Raw genomic sequence first — 18,730 nt, forward strand, 5'->3', positions numbered from 1 at the left:
GTCATATATATATTGAATATTGACTCTACGTATATGTGTGTGATTTGATATATATTATGTTCATGTAATTACCTTTCATACATCAAACACTCCAAACGGGTGGCGACTGACTCTGAAGGCCTAACGGCCCCTCGTCGTCTCCCAGTCTATAAAGCAATTAGTTTTGTACACTTCTTTATTTATTGATGTGACGAATAAAAGACTGTCTATCTACCTATCTAATAAATCTGAAGTGCCGAATGAAGACAAAAAGGGTTGGAACCACTGACCTAGATGCACTGGAGTACTGAAGTGACCAATCATATTCTGAATAAGTAAAAATATTGATGTGGTAGGACCTTAGACTCTATTGACCCTAATGGTTTTCAGGGGACATCGAGGATAAGCTGTTTCGATCAGCCATAGCACTGATTCTAACATATATATTCACACTGATAATAGGGTTACGGTATGTATTAAGAGTAGATGATCTCATTTATTGACAAATGTAAAGGTCTTTCAAATTTCCCATCTATTTGGATATGTTAGCATTGAAAGGAAAACTATATAAGGCTCTTACTGTTTGATAAATTTGCAAGCTGCTTAAAAAGCTGAATCAATCTAGTCATAGTCAATATCTAGCTTGGGAACGAAACAGAAAAAATGGAACCGATTTTGAATAAGCAAATTCTACATCATTAATATCAGGACATGCGGTCAAGGGAGGCAAATGATGCAGTGGCCAACCTGTCGTCTGGTAAATTGAAAGTTAATTGTGACAACCTTCAATGATTATATTGGTATTTTAGACCGATCTTTATGAATGAGTATTTGAGTAATTATGAACATTTTAAACCCGAAATTACGCAGTTTGCATATTTTTTGAACAGAAGTATAGTACGAAAGGAGAGATGAGACCAGACTTGTACAAACTACTTTAGCGCAACTAAAACTATTCAATTTTTAAAACTCGCAACTATGACTAGAACTACCCGATTTTCAAATTCCGGAACTAGAACTAGAACTACCCAATTTTCCGCTAGTTAGTTGACCATCAACTAGTTTGTACAAGTCTGGATGAGACACATACTAGCCAAGCTTCACATGTTATATCACAAAATTTTACCCTTATATATGTAAAAAAATTTCGACTTGATAAATGACAAATTTTTACATGAAAAACTTTTTTGACTTGAAAACTGACAAATTTTACATGAAAAAAACTTTACTTTATTGAAATCTGGACCTATGTAGAATTCCAGTACGTTACATCACGCATTGTGGTAGAAATAACTAAAATTTGTTGTGGGACAACGAAAGACTTTCCTACATTCTTGGGTAGAAAATCTCTGTCCTTATTAAGTAGCTTGCCAAGAATTGAGAAAGAACGTTCAACAGCAGCAGTTGTTGACTGGCAACATTGAAGTTGTGCGTACACTGCTGGTGACACACCGTGTTGCTTCATTCTGACAATGTTGTCTATTACATCACAATTTTTCACCATGTGTTTCTTGATATAAGAACCAATGCCCACGCAGTCTTGCTTCGGTTAGGATACTGCAGTACGTTGAGCCATGTCAACCTATTTGCTTTATTTGACCATTTATGATTGATAATGAGCAGAAAATGGGCCATCCACAACGGTAGGCCTATAAAGTAGGTTACAAGATATCAAATTTCAAATGATTAGTTCACTGACAGTGGAAACATCTACGATGCATACGAAATGCAGATTACAAATAGACTTTGACTTTTTAAACAACTGTGACAATTTTTTGACCTGATGCTACAATTTAGACATTATTTTGACATGTATAAAAATCGCCCTAATGATAACTAATAATATTTGAATGCTATTTTCGTACTGCCTTCGAAAATCCATATATTGATAATATTGGTGCACCAAAACCCCAAGGAGTGTGAAATTCGGCTTAGTTACATACAATCACAATACAAGGTGAGGCACAAATTAATTTGCTCACTGATTGTTGGTCACTGATCTGACAGTAGCTATGGGTCACTGATATTGCGAACCGACATTGTAGTAAGTTTTGCGCTGTTGCGACGGCAAACGTGTATTGCAGAGCAAATAGGCTACTTTCTCTAACTGATGTACCTGTAATGTACTAACCATTCCTACCTACAATTGTGGATACGTATACGTAGTACCGTCCAACGTAGCCTGCACATAAAGAGTGGCATCGCCGCACGTCACTGGGTCATTCCCAATTTCACATTCACATATACATTTTGTTATAGGACTGTACAATGGGATCGCCGTGCTTCTGGAGAATGAACTTGACTGTGCAACATTCTTCACAACGAGGCAGATTGCAAATCTTTACGATTGCTCCAGACTTGTTTCTGTTTGCAATGAATTTGCGTTGAAGAACTTTCGAACAATTGCAAAAATGGACGAGTTTAAGAAAATTGAAGCAGAGTATTTGGATTTTCTGCTGTCTTCAGATGGACTGAAGGTATTATGAACTATAGTGGTATTCCTAAGGCTGGACATTACGATACTGGGAATGGTCGAACAGTCAAACATGTTTTCATAATATAATGCATACATCACCAATTCAGGACTTGTGAGCCGCATGCGGCTTAATGCGGCCGTATTTCGCAGACATGTGCTCCAATGATCTCTATCCGTATATGTCCGGCTAAGTGACGAGCCCATTCTGCACCGAAAATTTCACTGTCATTTTGCGTTGAAGCCATGTAGTGAATGAATGGAAAATTCCAAATTAACTGCAGCGGATCAGCTAACGAAAGATCACGGATCACAGGGCCAGGGGCAATGATTTTGATGATCTTTACCCGGTTAAATTCGTTTTCGGGATAATTCTGTGTCAGATCAACCAAAAAAATAGATTTTGTATCCACATAGTGTCAGATTTTGCCGAAATTTCAAAGACTACTCCAAGTAGTTTCGAGACCTTGCTATCTTTTCATTGTATCACAATTTTGTGATGTATTGAACTGGTGAAAATTGCAAATAAAACGAATATGATATAAAATTTGACTCAAAACATCCTAAAGTATATCTGGCTAAGTTGTAATTTATTTGAAATGAATTAGTTCAGTAGGTTTCAAGTTATCGCATGATGAAAAACATGCTTTTTATGCTCATTCAACCGTGAAATTGAAGGACCGTTTTTAAACATATTTGGAATTGTATGTAAATGAGCTACTTTGACCTTAGCTTAAAATGTTGTTCACATTGTTATATTGTATAAATTGATCTATTCTATCATGCAGGTGCAAAATTAATGATTTTTGGTGCACAGCCCAGAATTTAGCTCCAGTTAAAAGACAGTGCCCCTGGAAATCACTCAAGCGTAATAATATTTCTGGAGTCTCCCTCTCATTTCTGTCTACTTGAAGTTATGAAGAGTGGCATATGAAAGCTGTTGTAACCTAGAATCCTTAGAAAATAGGTTTGCTTGTAATATTTACTGAGAAAGTTGTGAAAACAGGGCATATATCAGGTCATGAAAATGTAATATTGTGCTAAAAAATAGTCTTCGATATTCTAGTTGCTGTGTTACCTTGAGACAAATTCCAGCAAGTCACTCATTTCCTAAGAATTCTATGTTATATCAGCTTTCATTTGACACCCTTTACAAAAGGTTTGAAGGAGACATAAATGAGAGAGAGACCGTGGAAATATTGTTGCTACGCATCAGTGGTTTCTGTTGGTAATGAGTTACATTTTAGGTTGTCAACCAATAATCATTAATTTTTGTCTTGCATTATAGAAAAGATCAATTTATAGACCTACAACATAACAAAGAGAACAACTTTTTATTGTCAAAATAGACAATTTCAAACCTACGCAAAAACACTTCCATCTCACAGTTGAATGAGCGTAAAAAGCTTGTTTTTTATCATGCAAGAACTTGAAAACTACTTATGTAATTTATTCAAAATGAATTGATATTCAGTCATATATACTTCATGATATTTTGAGCCAAATTACAGCAAAATCCCCATTCCCAATCTCTCTTTTGATTATTCTCAAATTGAATTATCCCATGGGCTTAGAAGTATTTATATAAAGGTAATTTAGAGGTACTACTCATCAAATATTAGTTAGCAAAACATCTTAGCCATGTTTCTCTCTGAACAAGCTTTCGTATGACATGTTACTTTCCAATTTGCGTGTAGACAGAATTGCGCGATATCTATTTGAAGATCATGTTACGCATGATCGATGTTGAAAAGTGTCAGGTACTAACGCTGATTTTAACCCCTAACCACATTTGATTGGGGGAAATTATGCTTTCAATAGCAAAAGTTACTTCCATTCTATCATTAGACACCATAATCCACTCCCTACTATTTGACTACTGAATGCTGTTTTATGACCGCTACTGGAAGAGGGAATGTAAAAGCAATTCAACTTATTGGTTATTTTTTAAAATGCGATAACTCTATGATGGGTGGACCAATTTTGATAAATTAAGTTTGCTGCACTACTCGGGGCTAGATACCAGATTTACCCCTCCATTTTTATTGCAATCTGTGACCTAGTGGAGACGAGTGTGGTTGATTTGACATGGAATTACACTTTCAACACATCGAAGTCATTAGTTGATACCTTCTCGCTAATTAGGTTTGGTCTATGACTTTGCAACAACTGCTTTATTGCAGTTTGAAAACGCTGATTTCACACAGATAAAAACACATTTATTCATATCCTCGAACGTAGAATGGCCAGTATTAAAAAGTTAATCAATCAAATCAATTAGTAGCTATCGACGTTCATGTGACATCACAATCATATCATTAAGGTCTGGCCTGCTAATACGAGTTTCCTTGCTTTTGGTTCACTATGCCAGAATGTGGTGGTTCCCAAATGAGAAATGGGCTGGGAATTGATGTAACAAAAAGTATAAAGTTATATCCAGAACTTTTATATTATATTATTCAGAGCTCAATTATAGTCAATATTGAAATTTGATGGAGTTGGGACTTTGGAGTCCAAGTCAAAGTTGCATAAAAATTATCGTGACTTTGACTTCCCTGTCCAGTAAGCATTGATTATTTGATGGCAGTCACAATTGATCAAACCTGGTTTATCGCACCAATAGTTTCGATTTCATTGCGGTGGAAGATTAAACTTACAACAATATTGTAAAAATGGCCCTAGCTTCTGTTTGAATTATTCCTATCTAAATTCAGGAAAGTGACCGTGCAAAATGCAAGGCTCTCATGGTCTGGATCAACTACGACTCTTCAAGAGCTGCATCACTATTCAGTATGATGAAACATATCGAGTTCATGAACGTGCCGTTATCTTACAGAAGATTTCTTGTGGATCATGAGGTTTGTTCATTCTAATAATAATAGTCAATAATGTCAGATTATATTTTTATCTGCCCAAGACACACATGTAATGTACAATGCAATATACAAGACACACAATGTGATGTAATGAAGAGATAGGGGATACAGAACTACTGATCGGTTGGGGTGTCTTAAACTGACATTCACCTTGCCCTAGTGCCCGATGTCGCATTCTTCTTCGATGTTTTTGTTTCTTTGTCGGTCATTTTTAAAAGCTATTTCTTGCTCTTTTTCTTCCTTTGGTCTTTTTTTTTCTGGACTTTTTTGTTGCCGTACGAACAGGGACACGGGTTACGAGGAGACTAGAATAATCTGATAAATGTATCAGTTTATTGTGTTGATTAACTTCATTGAACTAAAACTTAATCGCATAGGCCGAAGAGAATCTAACCTTACATTGCATGGGGTAGGCCTATATATTATAGTTTCATTGATTTTATTGCTTTCAATAATTGCAATAGTTACATTAGTTTCATTAGTATCATTAACTTCATTAGTTTCTTTGTACAAAATGAAAGTACCCTCTTAAAGTATCCTGCGGCTCCTATCTAGTCTTTTTGCGGCTCTCACTGACTGCATAAATCACACTAATATATAACAGTGTTGGGATCAAGTCACTACCTTCGAGTCACGAGTCATTTCGAGTCATTGCACATTTTGACTCGAGTCAAGTCAAGTCAATCGATTTTCAAAGATGACTCGAGTCAAGTCAAGTCACTCGATTTTTGCAGGTGACTCGAGTCAAGTCGAGTCAAGTAAAGTCAAGTCACGAGTCAAGTCACATTTCAAGTCAAGTTGCCTTTTCGAAGTATTTATGAGGCATGATTACGTCATTGCAATTTGCTAGCAGTCTGAAATACAGTTTGAGTGGTCATTGTTTCCGAACCGATGAGCGAATATAGAGTTAAATATACACACAAGAAGACGCTTTATCACTCACATATAAGTAGAACTGGTAAACTACGCAATTGCCTAGCCACAGTTTATATAGTTACCAGCCAAAATAGAGAATAGAGAAACGAATTGATAATATGCAATACATTACCCATTTACAAATACATATACAATTCGAGCCTGCGCCAATCGTTGAGAACTATATAAACTATATTCGAATTCAATTTCAATAAAACATGTGGTTTGGTTAAGGTAAGAACAGAGAACAGAAATAGACATTTTGCTATTAAATTACTTTACTATACTAGTTTAAGATAACGTTAACTGTAAGCTTCGATCACTTCGTTTGCGGTCAATTTATTTGTGAGAGAACAATGGACTCTCAGTAAAACTCACGACCATTATTTACTGATTGGTCACTCTTACGGGTTACGTCAGCGTTTCGCGAACAATCCGAACATATGCAAGAAACAGTGATTTTTATTGACACCGATTACTTGATGACTTGAAATTGACTCGTAAAATTTACTTCGAGTCACGAGTCAATCCGCATTTTTGAAGCGCCGAGTCAAGTCAAGTCAAGTCATTTTTGCCAAGTGACTCGAGTCAAGTCGAGTCATGCGAAAAAGGTGACTCGAGTCGGACTCGAGTCAAGTCATGACTCGAGTCATCCCAACACTGATATATAATAGACAGACATAGACAGTTGTAGTTGTTTCTGTGAATAATTCTCGTCGATTTCTGTATATAAATAGTAAAATATCGGATATGTCTAAGCCGCTCAATGCCGCTTCAGAAAATTAGCGACGTAATTTCTGCAGACTAGCGTCAAACTCATGGAAAAATACCAGTCATATAACAAGATACATCTTGAGTTCTACTGATGATATGCCTTTTTGGACTGTTTGAAATGGGCATGGCGGCACGCTCATAAGCATTTTTTAACAATGCGATAACGGCTAATAGTCAACTATAGAACGCAATAAGTCCAATATTACGCAATCTATATTCCCCTGCGAACTTGTGCAGATGTATATATGAAGATCTACAGCAGTGGTTCCCAACCTTTTTCGTCTCGTGCCCCCTTTGCCGATATTTGAGCTAAAATTCCCCCCCCCAGTATGAAAAAGTTGCCTGTGGCTAAAAAAATGTGCTTTTTAACGCGCAACCATTTGTTGACTGAGCAATTAATGGCCAAACATATTCAGATATGTCCGAACTATGGCGAATGGGCACTAAACTTTGGTAAAGCACAGTCAAATTTTACCTGTTTTTGACCGGTCGGGTAGCCGCTGACGAATAATAAATCACCAAGTCCGCTTGCTATGGACTTGAGTTGAATCAATGAATTTGGTACGGTATGTTTTTCACGTTAGCTCATATGTTGGCTTAAAAAGTTAAACAATTTCACTAGCGGCCTTGTGCTGAATTCGGCTTGACGTTTTCCTGCTTAGTAGCAATTTGGTCGAGAGGCTGTCGCAGAGCTAACAAAATCGTCTCGTGAGCCTCACTTTATCAGGGGGTGAAATCCGCCAAAGAAACATACAGTTGTAAAGAACTAATTTCTGCTTAACAGTTCTATACCATAAAAATCAATAAACCTTGTTAACCCAGTGTATCTTCCGATACAATGCCAAAGCCAGATTTCCCCTAAAAAATTTAGGACAGATTCCCCCCTGAAAATTTCAAAATTCCCCCAAGGGGGGAATTCCCCTCCGGTTGGGAACCACTGATCTACAGCATAACGACATCTTACACCAGTGGTTCCCAACCTTTTTCGACTCATCGCCCCCTTTTCAAACTCCACACCGATAATCGCCCCCCAAATATTGGAAACCGAAAAATGGGCATACAGACTGAAATCACCGGCGAGTTGACTACGAAAAAAGGTCAACTTTTCGGCTCGACCTCGAAATTACACTTTTCCAGCTAAATTTTGGTGCGCTGACTAACAAAAAAGGTGATTTCGCCGACTTGATTCCCAAAGGACCGTTACAGCACTTCGTCAGCCCCCCCCCCAATACGCTGGTCTTGCCCCCCCTCCATAGGGCGATAAAGCAAACTTCTGAACCCCTCATACCAAACTCCGATACCTCTTTACCGCTACTTCTCAGCACAAATTGTTGGACTCTTTGGTTAGTCGGCTTAATTCGCGCGAAGCGCGAAAAATTTCTATCATTCATGATTGAATCGGTCAATATGATCGGGAATAGCATATATATTGCTCTCAATTTTCATCCTCTCTCTGCTCATGTATTCAGATTTACCGGTGATGCTGAGCGAGGTGTCTTGGAAAATGTAGGGCCCGTAAATAATAATTGAACATATTCGGGCGGACCAATGGGTATAATGACTTCGTTACGTAATGACATTTCGTGGCCTATCTGCAATGTCGAAAGATATTCAAATCGCCCGTACGTACTAAACTGAAAGACGCACACGATTTCAAATTGGTATTTCTGCACCGGCAATAAATTGTTCTCTGCGTGATGGCATTTTTTGTGGGGTTCTGATTGCCAGGACAGGAACATTTGGCACCAGCCAGCCATTTAGGAGCCTATATATAATTAAATATATACGTTTATAGAATATATATATCGAAGTCGGTCAGCATATAAAGGCAGTCCTTTTCCGCCAAGGTTTTCTCGTTCTGGCACACTTCTCGGAGTCGCATGTTACCTGGCCTGAAACTTCATATGTCTTGGTGCGTCATGGTGTGATAATGGCTGACGCCGAGATGCCCATTTCTATAACTCATGTGTATTGTTTCTTGGAGAAAGGGTATCCAATAAGCAGGAAATATGCAACCACGAAATGGCGCGCAGCACGAAAATTTTTTGAAAAAGTGGCGTAAATTTCGAAAATAATACTCTATAATTAATGTTAATTCACGAAAAAATTGTGGGCTCCTTCGAGCTCGGGCCCCCATCCTAATTGGGGGTTTGGATGTGGCAGTTACGGTCATGGACGCCAATATAGCCATTTCAACGCGCCATCGCCCCCCTATCGCCCCCTTCGTCCGTTTTCGCCCCCCTATCGCCCCTAGGCTATTTTTGCCCCCCTGGACCGTCAAATCGCCCCCTGGGGGGCGATATCGCCCACGTTGGGAACCACTGTCTTACACTGTAGTAATGATATGCATTTGCAGGTTGTTTCACTGAATATCATTATGCAATAATTGCTATTATTTTCGTTATAGTTATTTGAGTATTTTCATGGGGCTTCATACGTATTCTGAAGTTTGAAATTCGGCCACAACACTAAAAAATATTGGGAACCACTTCACTAAATGGTCGCAAACTTGCTCAAATAAGCACCATTTTGTTTTGTAAAATACACAACGAGCACTCTTTTCTAACTGCACAATTGGGAAAAGTTGTGCTGATACATGTGCAAGAGTGCAACATAATTGCGGCTATGTGACATACCTAGTATAATTACAGGGTGAGCGTAGTATACCATGGTTAGTGATGTTATGCGATTCATTCACAACCTTAATTCAAAGGATACGTCTGCTGGTAGCATCAATACCATTATCTGTATTTCACCTGATTCCTTGAACAGAGATTTATGGTAGCATTATCGTTGAATGAACCAGATCAATGACGTGGATCTTAATTTCCTCAGGCTCACTGTCAGAGTTTATGTTGATAAATTTGAACATTGTATTAGTCCTCTGTGAGTTGATGCTTTAACTATTAATGAATATATGGAGAAATCCATGCACCAATAGGTCATCAATTCTATAGAAACAAATGATATATGTTTTCACAGGCTGCGGTCGCCGAATCAAATGAATGCCTCAAGTTATTGATGAAATCCATTTTTGACGGAGAGAAGGTGAAGGCCTCTGATGCATCCCTGGATCCTGGTAGGTGTATGTATAGCTCGGTGATTTACTACCCTGTGTAGACCATGGACAGAATTACATAAAACAAAGTCAGAATAGAATTTTAGATCGCTACAATCATGCAGGATCTTGCAATAGTGGATCAAATATCCAATTCCTCGCTCATGCGTAGGTCATACTCTTCATCATTATTAGCCAACACTAGCTATATCTATTCAGAGATAACCAGATTTAATGAAGTCGTCATGGCGTAACACAGCTCCATAAAAGCTATATCGTTGTGAATGCTGTTCAAGTCAAAATCGATTTAGCATTATGATCATCCGAACGAAGCGCAGGAAATATTTTTCAAGTTCACCGAACTGATATACATGTTCATGTACCTATAGGCGCCGAACCTGGGTATGCAAGGTATGCCGCGCATACCTGGCCATTTTTTTAGGTATGCGGCATACCTAGAATTCCGTTTGGCATGTATCTGAACAAACGTCAGTTGAGCTATTTAGAACAAATCGCTATATATTTCCGTTTACGACATTACCTGCTGCCGCTTATGTGAACGAGGTAGCCGGTTGCGCGAGGCCAATTAGCGAGAAGCGTGTTGCTAATTAGCGAGATTTGTCTGTGCACCTGCACAATGTAACTCGACGCGATTTCCCGCTGAGGTGATTGCGAAATTAGGTCATTGAGTGCTGCGCGCTTGGCAATCAGCGCTGGCTCGTTTTTATCGCGTTTCCACCTGGCCTAGTTCAGCTGGCTTGAATATAATCACATCTGCGATAGGCCCGATGCGCACTATACCATCGCTGTCCTGCACAATCGCATCTGCATTGGCTTGGTGCACACTGCACACAATGTCATCGCTGGCCTACACAATCGCATCTGCAATAGGCCTGATACGAAAGATATCATCCCTGGCCAACTATGGCGTCGCGGGCCTAGCATGCGTTGGCTCATATCTCTCGATGGCTTGGAGACCATGCCGTTAAATGTACGAGGATTAGCGATTGTGATTAAAGAGTGACATCGCGAAACTGAATGACATCGAATGTCCGCAGACATGTGCGACGTGCGTGCGTAATGGAATTCCGCTAATATACTTGAACATAACAATCAGAAGATGTGTGTCAAGGCGTGACTTGTAAAAGAAGAGAAAGGTTTAAACCACCTGAAATCGGTGCCTTTATAGAACAGATTCCGTAACAACTCAGACATTTTGACTTGCGCAAATCGTCGCCGAGGTTACGTAATACGCGTTGACAAGCGGTGCATTTAATTGTTCGCGAGAGATCAGGGACTCACTAATAGTCAGCACTTCCGGACTCGTTGACACGCTTATCATACGCGTAAGTTCGTCAACACGAGGAGATTTTATAATTGGCATATGCGCGTGCACTTTACCCTAATGAATCGATGCTATATTAACCCAAATGATCAATTCTGTCACATTATAATGTCATTCGTTTGTGACATCATCGAACCCGCATACCTAAGGAAAATAAGCGTCTGGCGCCTATGCATGTACCATAGGGTTGTCCAAAATTTGAAAAATTTTGAAAATGCTGCGTTGTAATGTCTTATTCTATAGATTATTGATTAAAAACATCAACAAGCCTGAAAGAAGCTCTCAGGAACGTCGTTAAGATTTCTTACAAAGCGTTTGAAAGTAGCTGCCAAAGAGTGGGCGGGCCACCGACGGCGAAATTGCAACTAGGCGGGCAATGACGAAACCACGATTCTTGATTGGGTAATCGGTTATGCTTCAATGATGACGGCGGCTGTCAGCTCTGATTTGGGTGCTTCACCGTGTTTGACAGAAGGAGTAGGTTTTGCTGCTGCTGAGTCTGTTGGTGACGGCTGTAATACTGTAAAAGCGTGTTGTGGTTTGATGAGTCAATAGTAGTAATGTAACAGTGGTTCTTCGAATGTATCAGTTGTAGCAGTAGTTTCTGTTTTGCGGAGGTCGAGTCTGTTAGTAGAGACGGGAATTTGTAAAGCGCATTGTGGGTTGATGCATCAATAGTTGTAATGCAACACTTGTTCCTTGCTCAATGTTTTAGTTGCAGCAGCATTTTCTGTTCTGATGAGGTCGATTTTGTTAGTAGTGGTTGTGGTTATGTACAAGGGCATTGTGGGTTGGTGAGTTAATAGTCGTAATGTAACACTTGTTACTTAAATGTTTTAGGCGTAGCTGTAATTTATGATAGAAGGCAAAAATATTACTGTCATGGCAGAGGCAAAACGGCGGAAGACTGTGCACTTGCCACAGAGAAGAACAAGATCTCGATCTGAGCATTACTTGGTCGGATATGCTTGCGATTACATCTGTGGCTCGAGATTACCAACCTTGCGAGAAGTAATGAGTTACTTTCTGCATCTGAAAGACCATTGCCCTCAGTCAACCCCTACTCGTGAGCTATGTAATGTGGTGGTTCATGATGTCATGACAGTGTGGCAAATGGCGAGAATTGCCACAATACTTAAAGGAAATGCGGTGAAATTACTTGAAAAACTGAACAAAAAATATATTTTTCTGAAGGCGACCATGAAACGGGAAAGTGATCCCAAGGGTAAGAGGAAAAAATTCACGGAAGATTTGGACAAGTTGTGGGATATTGGAAGTACAGATGCGATAGCAATAATACAAAATGACATTTATCTATCACATGATAGAAAGCTCGAAGACATTGCATTCTATGAAGATCAACAGCAATCTCGCAAATGCATAATGTTGGGAAGAGACAAGATTCTCGCTAAAGACATCGAGGCATTTATTACGGCTTGTGGCGGTGACATAGCAATGTTCTCTCTGTCAAGATCTTCGACAAAGAGAGCCAGGGAAACAAATCGTCTTGAAATTTCCAAGGATATTTCAGAAAAATTTGCAGAAAATAAACCTCAACATGTTGCTATTCATTGGGATGGAAAGCTCACAGAGGATAGATTAGGAAATCGGTATGAGGCTCTGTCAATTGTCCTATCTTGTCATCCTCAATACTCAGAAGGAAAACTACTTGGCATTCAAAAGATGCAAAATGCTGCAGGTCAGACGCAAGCAGAAAACACTTTCAACATAATTGAAAGTTGGAATATAAAAGATGCTGTAACAGCTTTGGTTTTTGACACTACAGCAAGCAACAGCGGCTGGAAGAAGGGTGCGGCAAAGATTCTTGAAGACCTTCTAGGAAGGAAGGTGTTCTACCATGCATGTCGGCACCATGTGTATGAGCTGGTAGTGAAAGACGTTTGGAAATCTTTATTTGGAAAGGCCACAACTGGACCAGAGAATGCATGGTTTGCCCACCTTAAAAGGAACTGGAGCAGTCTTGACAGGGAACAGCAATTCAAGACTCTGACTATTCCTCTATGTTTTGCTGAACGAGCTGCAATGATAGTTGATAAGTTCAAGCTACTGTTGAACAGAAAAGATTTTTTGACACGGGATGACTACAAGCAATGTGTGACTAATGCTCTTGCTCTTCTCGGTGCAGATGAAGATATACGTCATCACAAACCTGGTGCAGCACACCATGCGAGATGGATGGGTACAATTCTGTATGCTCAAAAGATGTTCATGTGGGCCGACCAATTAGATTACAAATCTGAAGAAGTTGAACTGCTGCGCCGCTTCAATTTATTTTTGGTTCTCTTTTATATCCCTGCGTGAGTGGATTCAAGCATTGGTCGTGATGCAGCTGGTAATGACTTGAGATTCGTTCAGCACATGTTGAGTTATAAGGAATATGATGAGCAAGTTTCCACAGCTGCTTCACGAAAGCTTTTGAAGCACGACTGGTATATTGTTGAGGAAACCGCTGTATACGCCTTGTTTTCACCGACGGAAAGCAAGGAAACCCGGGAAAATATGGCAAAGGCGCTCCTGCAAGTAGAGCGAACTTCCAGTTTCAGAAGGGGCCCACCCTCATTGAATGCAACTATACAGATCAACAAGGACAGTACGTTGTCTGACCTTATTGGGCCCCAGTCGTGGTACATATTTGAAGTTTTTGAATGCTCTGGGGATTGGCTGCGTCAACCGGTTGATGATTGGCACTTTTCAGATTCATTCAATAAAATGAATTGCTACGTTAGTTCTGTCAAAGTCGTTAATGATGCCGCAGAAAGAGGTGTCAAGCTAAGCACAGACTATGCTGCAATCTTGACTGACAATGAACAGCAAAGAGACAGTTTGCTTCAAGCTGTGGAACAGCATAGGAAGATTTTTGGAGACAGCAGGAAGTCTACTCTTATCAAAGGCCAGTGATCTGCAACACTGACCCTGCGATATGCTTTTTAATGATGCCTTTTGTAAATAGCATTTTTGCCTTTGTTAAATCTTGAATAAAAAGTGTAATATGCGTTCGTTTTAGAGAGAGACGTCGACTTACCATAACAAGCCATAAGGAGAAATTGACTACTGGTTTGCAATTTATGAGTTACAGTCGTTGTCAACTGGTATGTTTTAGAAGGCTCGAAGGTAGCACGATGCATGCATCTAGTTCATTCTTATCTTAATTGGCCCAGCTCCTGTGCAAGAAGTAACAAAACTGTTATACACAGTGTTCAGGTAGAAAATATATTACTGGATCGTTATGCTGTTGTCGATGGCAGCATTAACAACGTCAATTTACCATATCGCCAATGCCACGAACAGAAATGGCTGCAAACCAACACAACAGAGTAGAACGAAATCGTGACCAGCAATGATCACAAAATCAGTATTTCAGCCAATCAGTAGCTTATTATTACAGGTTCCAACCAATCAAAATTCTAGGTTCGTGATTGCCCGCCCACTTCATCGATTCCCCGCCCACATGCAGACGGCTACTTTCAAACGCTTTGTAAGAAATCTTAACGACGTTCCTGAGAGCTTCTTTCAGGCTTGTTGATGTTTTTAATCAATAATCTATAGAATAAGACATTACAACGCAGCATTTTCGAAATTTTTCAAATTTTGGACAACCCTAATGTACCTGCTACATTTTCGGATTTTACGATTTAAGACTCTGGTTGGTAGTTTGCATGGTGGAAGCTACGATAAGCAATGTGTTCGCTGGAAGGCGGCAGCGATCGAATAGGCCTATGCTTTGACTTTATTGTATTAATCACATTAAAATATTCATTATTAATATTGTTATCCATCGTATGCATGTTGCGCAACTCTGTTGTCTTAAAAAGATCTCATCCAGGGTGGGCGAGTCCAAGTTGGAATTTGAGATGTGAATATAGACCTGTCAAAACGATTTTCGGAGGTATGCAATCGATTCGACAAGTATGAAGTAGGATCTCTGTCATGGTTGTGGCAAAACTGCCAAAGTACGGAAGTATGGAAAACAATATTTCCATATTCGAATAACAGAATTTCATTCCATACCATACCAGACTAGTAGACTATGCCCTAGATCAGGGGCGGGCAACATACGGCCCGCGGGCTGGATCCGGCCTGCGACGGCATTTTGTCCGGCCCGCGGACAGATTCCCGTCTTACATGATAATGTGGCCTGCGGCCCATCAGTCTGCCGAGATATCCCACTTCTTGCTTACTACGTCAAATTTTAGTGACTGTGTGTTATTACATCCGGGTGTGCGCCCGGCGCAGCGTGCGAGAGTGGAGCTTACGGGCAAGTTCGTTGAAGCGAAAAGACTTGCATTGTCAGCATTAACTATGTACTCATCCCTAATGTTATTGGTGGTAATCATGGTGTTAGTCGTCCACAATGGTCATTTACACCAGGCCGATATTTCTTATTTTTCATTCCGTAACCGCCAACTGCTGGCAGCACGGCACACGTCCAGGCTTTAGTGAGATACAGCTTAGTAATCATGCCAATGAGATGGCGAGGAGGAGCCTAGATAAAGCTCCAACTCTTAGGTAGGAATTCTGGAGTCAGACTCGAACCCACAACACATCGGTTTTGTAGCTGTGGATTATACAACTACGCTATCTCGCCACCTACTAAATTGGAGGTACAGGGCTTATCGAACGTCTTAAGATCATAATTTAGGATTGCACCTTGTGTTGATTGATGAGAGAGAAACGGATATGGCGGTGCATGTATGACAGCGGTTCTCAACCTGTGGGACGGGAAAGTATCTAAAAGTGGCACGAAGTCACAGTTAACTGAAAATTTTTCGCGCTCGGCGCGATTTACCTTCAGCTTATGGTGATTACTGTGTCTAGTGTACGAATTTCATATTTGAGAACTCTCTCATCAATAGGCATAACCTTTAATGCCATCAAACTACCCGTTGGGATGGCTAGCATTCTGATTTATCTTTTTAATATATCATGATAAGGAAGGGGGCGCAGAATTTTTCACTATCAAAAAGGAGGCGTGTTTAAAAAGTTAGAGAACTACTGCTGTATGACAATACGGTTCTCAACTCCTCATTGTCATCGTCATTATCGGCGAGAAATCGCTTGAAATGACATTGCTGTCGTTAAAATACATTCTTTAAATACGATTTATTCCTTGTATAACTGAATAAATGGGCGAATAATCTATCGATTAAGCAATCCGGCCCGCCAAGTGCTTGATTTTCCTATATCCGGCCCGCCGACTGGAGAAGTTGCCCGCCCCTGCCCTAGATGTACTATATTTTAGAATCAGGTATATGTTGGCAAACGAGTTTAACATTATTTCATTTATTACTCAAAAATTGTGGTGTATATTCCTCGTTATTCTGTTCAAGAATAATATTGGAATATCTGTGTTCTTTTTTCAAGGAAATTGGCATTTATTCACTTTGTTGTTAATGCCGTCTTGCCCTCATTCCGGTAACTTATTCAATATATTTGATCACACCTCTGTCAGGCCGACCTACCTATAGATACCTATTACCTCCTACAGCATTGTTTGAAATGTGGAATTTGTAACAAGTCGATAATATTCATGATATGAATGTCTTTAGGGATTGTTGTATTTGATCACACCTCTATGAAAATGCGAAGTCTGGATGTTGAGAACGGCAATTGGACCGAGATGCAGGTATGTATGATCCATGACATCTATACACCTATTATAGTAACAATTTAGTACCTTAACAAAACCTTTTCAACATTGTATTGATAATAATAAAGGTATTGATCTTCTAGGATTTGCATGAGAAGATGAGAAGCTCTGTTACTGCAGTTTCGATTCTGGACGACTATTTGTACGCGTTTATGTCTGACCGAAACAATTATCGCATCAGATACAAGGAATGTCATGCAAAATGGGAAGCCATCGCCGTTCGAAGTGGAAAGTGGGGACTCGCAGTTGCTTTGAATGGTAGAATTTGACATCAATACTGCATTACAACCAGAGGTGGTCATTAACAAAGTCCTTCTACTTTTTAGAAGTACTCTGGATGGTTTCCTCTACTTCTAGTACTTACTCCAGTATAACTAATTTTCTTCTACTTCTACTTTGTCATACTTTGTGATTTACTTATATACATTTCGCTATTAACATTTTGTGAAATAGACGTATTGAGCGAGAGAGAGAGAGAGAGACTGAGAAGGTGAAATTTAGAAACTGTTTCCTCTGAGTACCAATCACATAATTTAAAGGAAAGTCCGGAATGTTTGCCGTGCTTCGCGCGAAATTGATGTGGAGTCACCAGCATGTTGTCACGGAAGTATCGGCCAATATAATTTAGGCAGCGGGTTGCGTGGATCCTTTCATACCGTATTGCCGCCCATCTGACATGTTTCATTGCAGTCAATATGGCTCAGAACCATGCTTAGAACCATCCTATTGCAATCTATCATTCTAGCTGTACGGGGTGTGTTCAAATGTGGAAAAAGTGGTAGGCCTACTTTAATTTTAAGTGTTAGACCGTTGAGCATCAACCACCGCCAAAACTGGACAAATTACATCAAATTTATTCCTGCTTGTTTAAAAATAATAGTTGTATTTTTCTTTATGCACCGTATTGTTACAGAGAAATCTTCTAATTTGGGTTCTTTTGAGCATATGTACATGGAAGTTCAAAACTAAGTACAATGTCTCCTTTTTCCTCCTGAAGTTCAATTGAATGTAAATGTCATATTTACAATCTACCATAATTTTGGTAGCATACAATAATTGCGCAAATCATCAATGCAGTGTCTTATACAACTCAGTATTACTTTTCGTTTCAATTGTGGGCCTTATAATATGGTAAAGAGCACCAATACATGACATTATCTGACGTGGGACGTTGGGGTAAACAAAAGTTAAGAACTTTTGTTCCAAACGAAACTATCATTTGCACCCTATAATGCGGTCGAATTCTTGTGTGTGGAAACTTTTTACCTCTTAATATGTAACAGCACGAACCCAGCTCTCTGCACAGTTCGCAGAGCTCAGTTTCTAGCTTTTCACAGTTCATGATAGTATTGTTATTACTGCTTCTCACAACTACTTATTTACTTACTTGAGTAGTTTTTGGCGTTGCTATTTCTACTTCTGCCTGAACTACTTTGGATGCTTTGAAAATGACTACTTCTACTTCAACTTGAGTAGCTTTCTGGACTACTTAGACCACCCCTAATTACAACATTCACGGCAACAGCAGATCTGGTATTAAGTACAGCCGTGCACATAAGCTGACGCACGAACTACGTGATCGTTACCAACTGCGCAAACTCCCTTGTTACATGCTACTGTGGTCGGCGTGCCAACTCTTGTA

At 39.6% G+C, this 18,730-nt stretch overlaps 1 protein-coding gene across 1 annotated transcript in view; it reads left to right on the forward strand.

Moving 5' to 3' along the window:
• LOC145439461 (kelch-like protein 25) overlaps window positions 1-18,730 on the forward strand; it is a 39,284-nt gene that overhangs the window by 11,539 nt on the left and 9,015 nt on the right. The window contains exons 5-9 of the mRNA XM_080316947.1: window positions 2,239-2,456; window positions 5,167-5,310; window positions 10,000-10,096; window positions 16,988-17,064; window positions 17,172-17,346. Coding sequence (XP_080173073.1) covers window positions 2,239-2,456; window positions 5,167-5,310; window positions 10,000-10,096; window positions 16,988-17,064; window positions 17,172-17,346 — 711 coding nt within the window. The remainder of the gene's footprint in view (window positions 1-2,238; window positions 2,457-5,166; window positions 5,311-9,999; window positions 10,097-16,987; window positions 17,065-17,171; window positions 17,347-18,730) is intronic.

This window comes from Botryllus schlosseri, chromosome 5, assembly GCF_051294905.1.
Source record: "Botryllus schlosseri isolate E-star chromosome 5, Bs_hap1, whole genome shotgun sequence".
Lineage (NCBI taxonomy): Eukaryota > Metazoa > Chordata > Ascidiacea > Stolidobranchia > Styelidae > Botryllus > Botryllus schlosseri.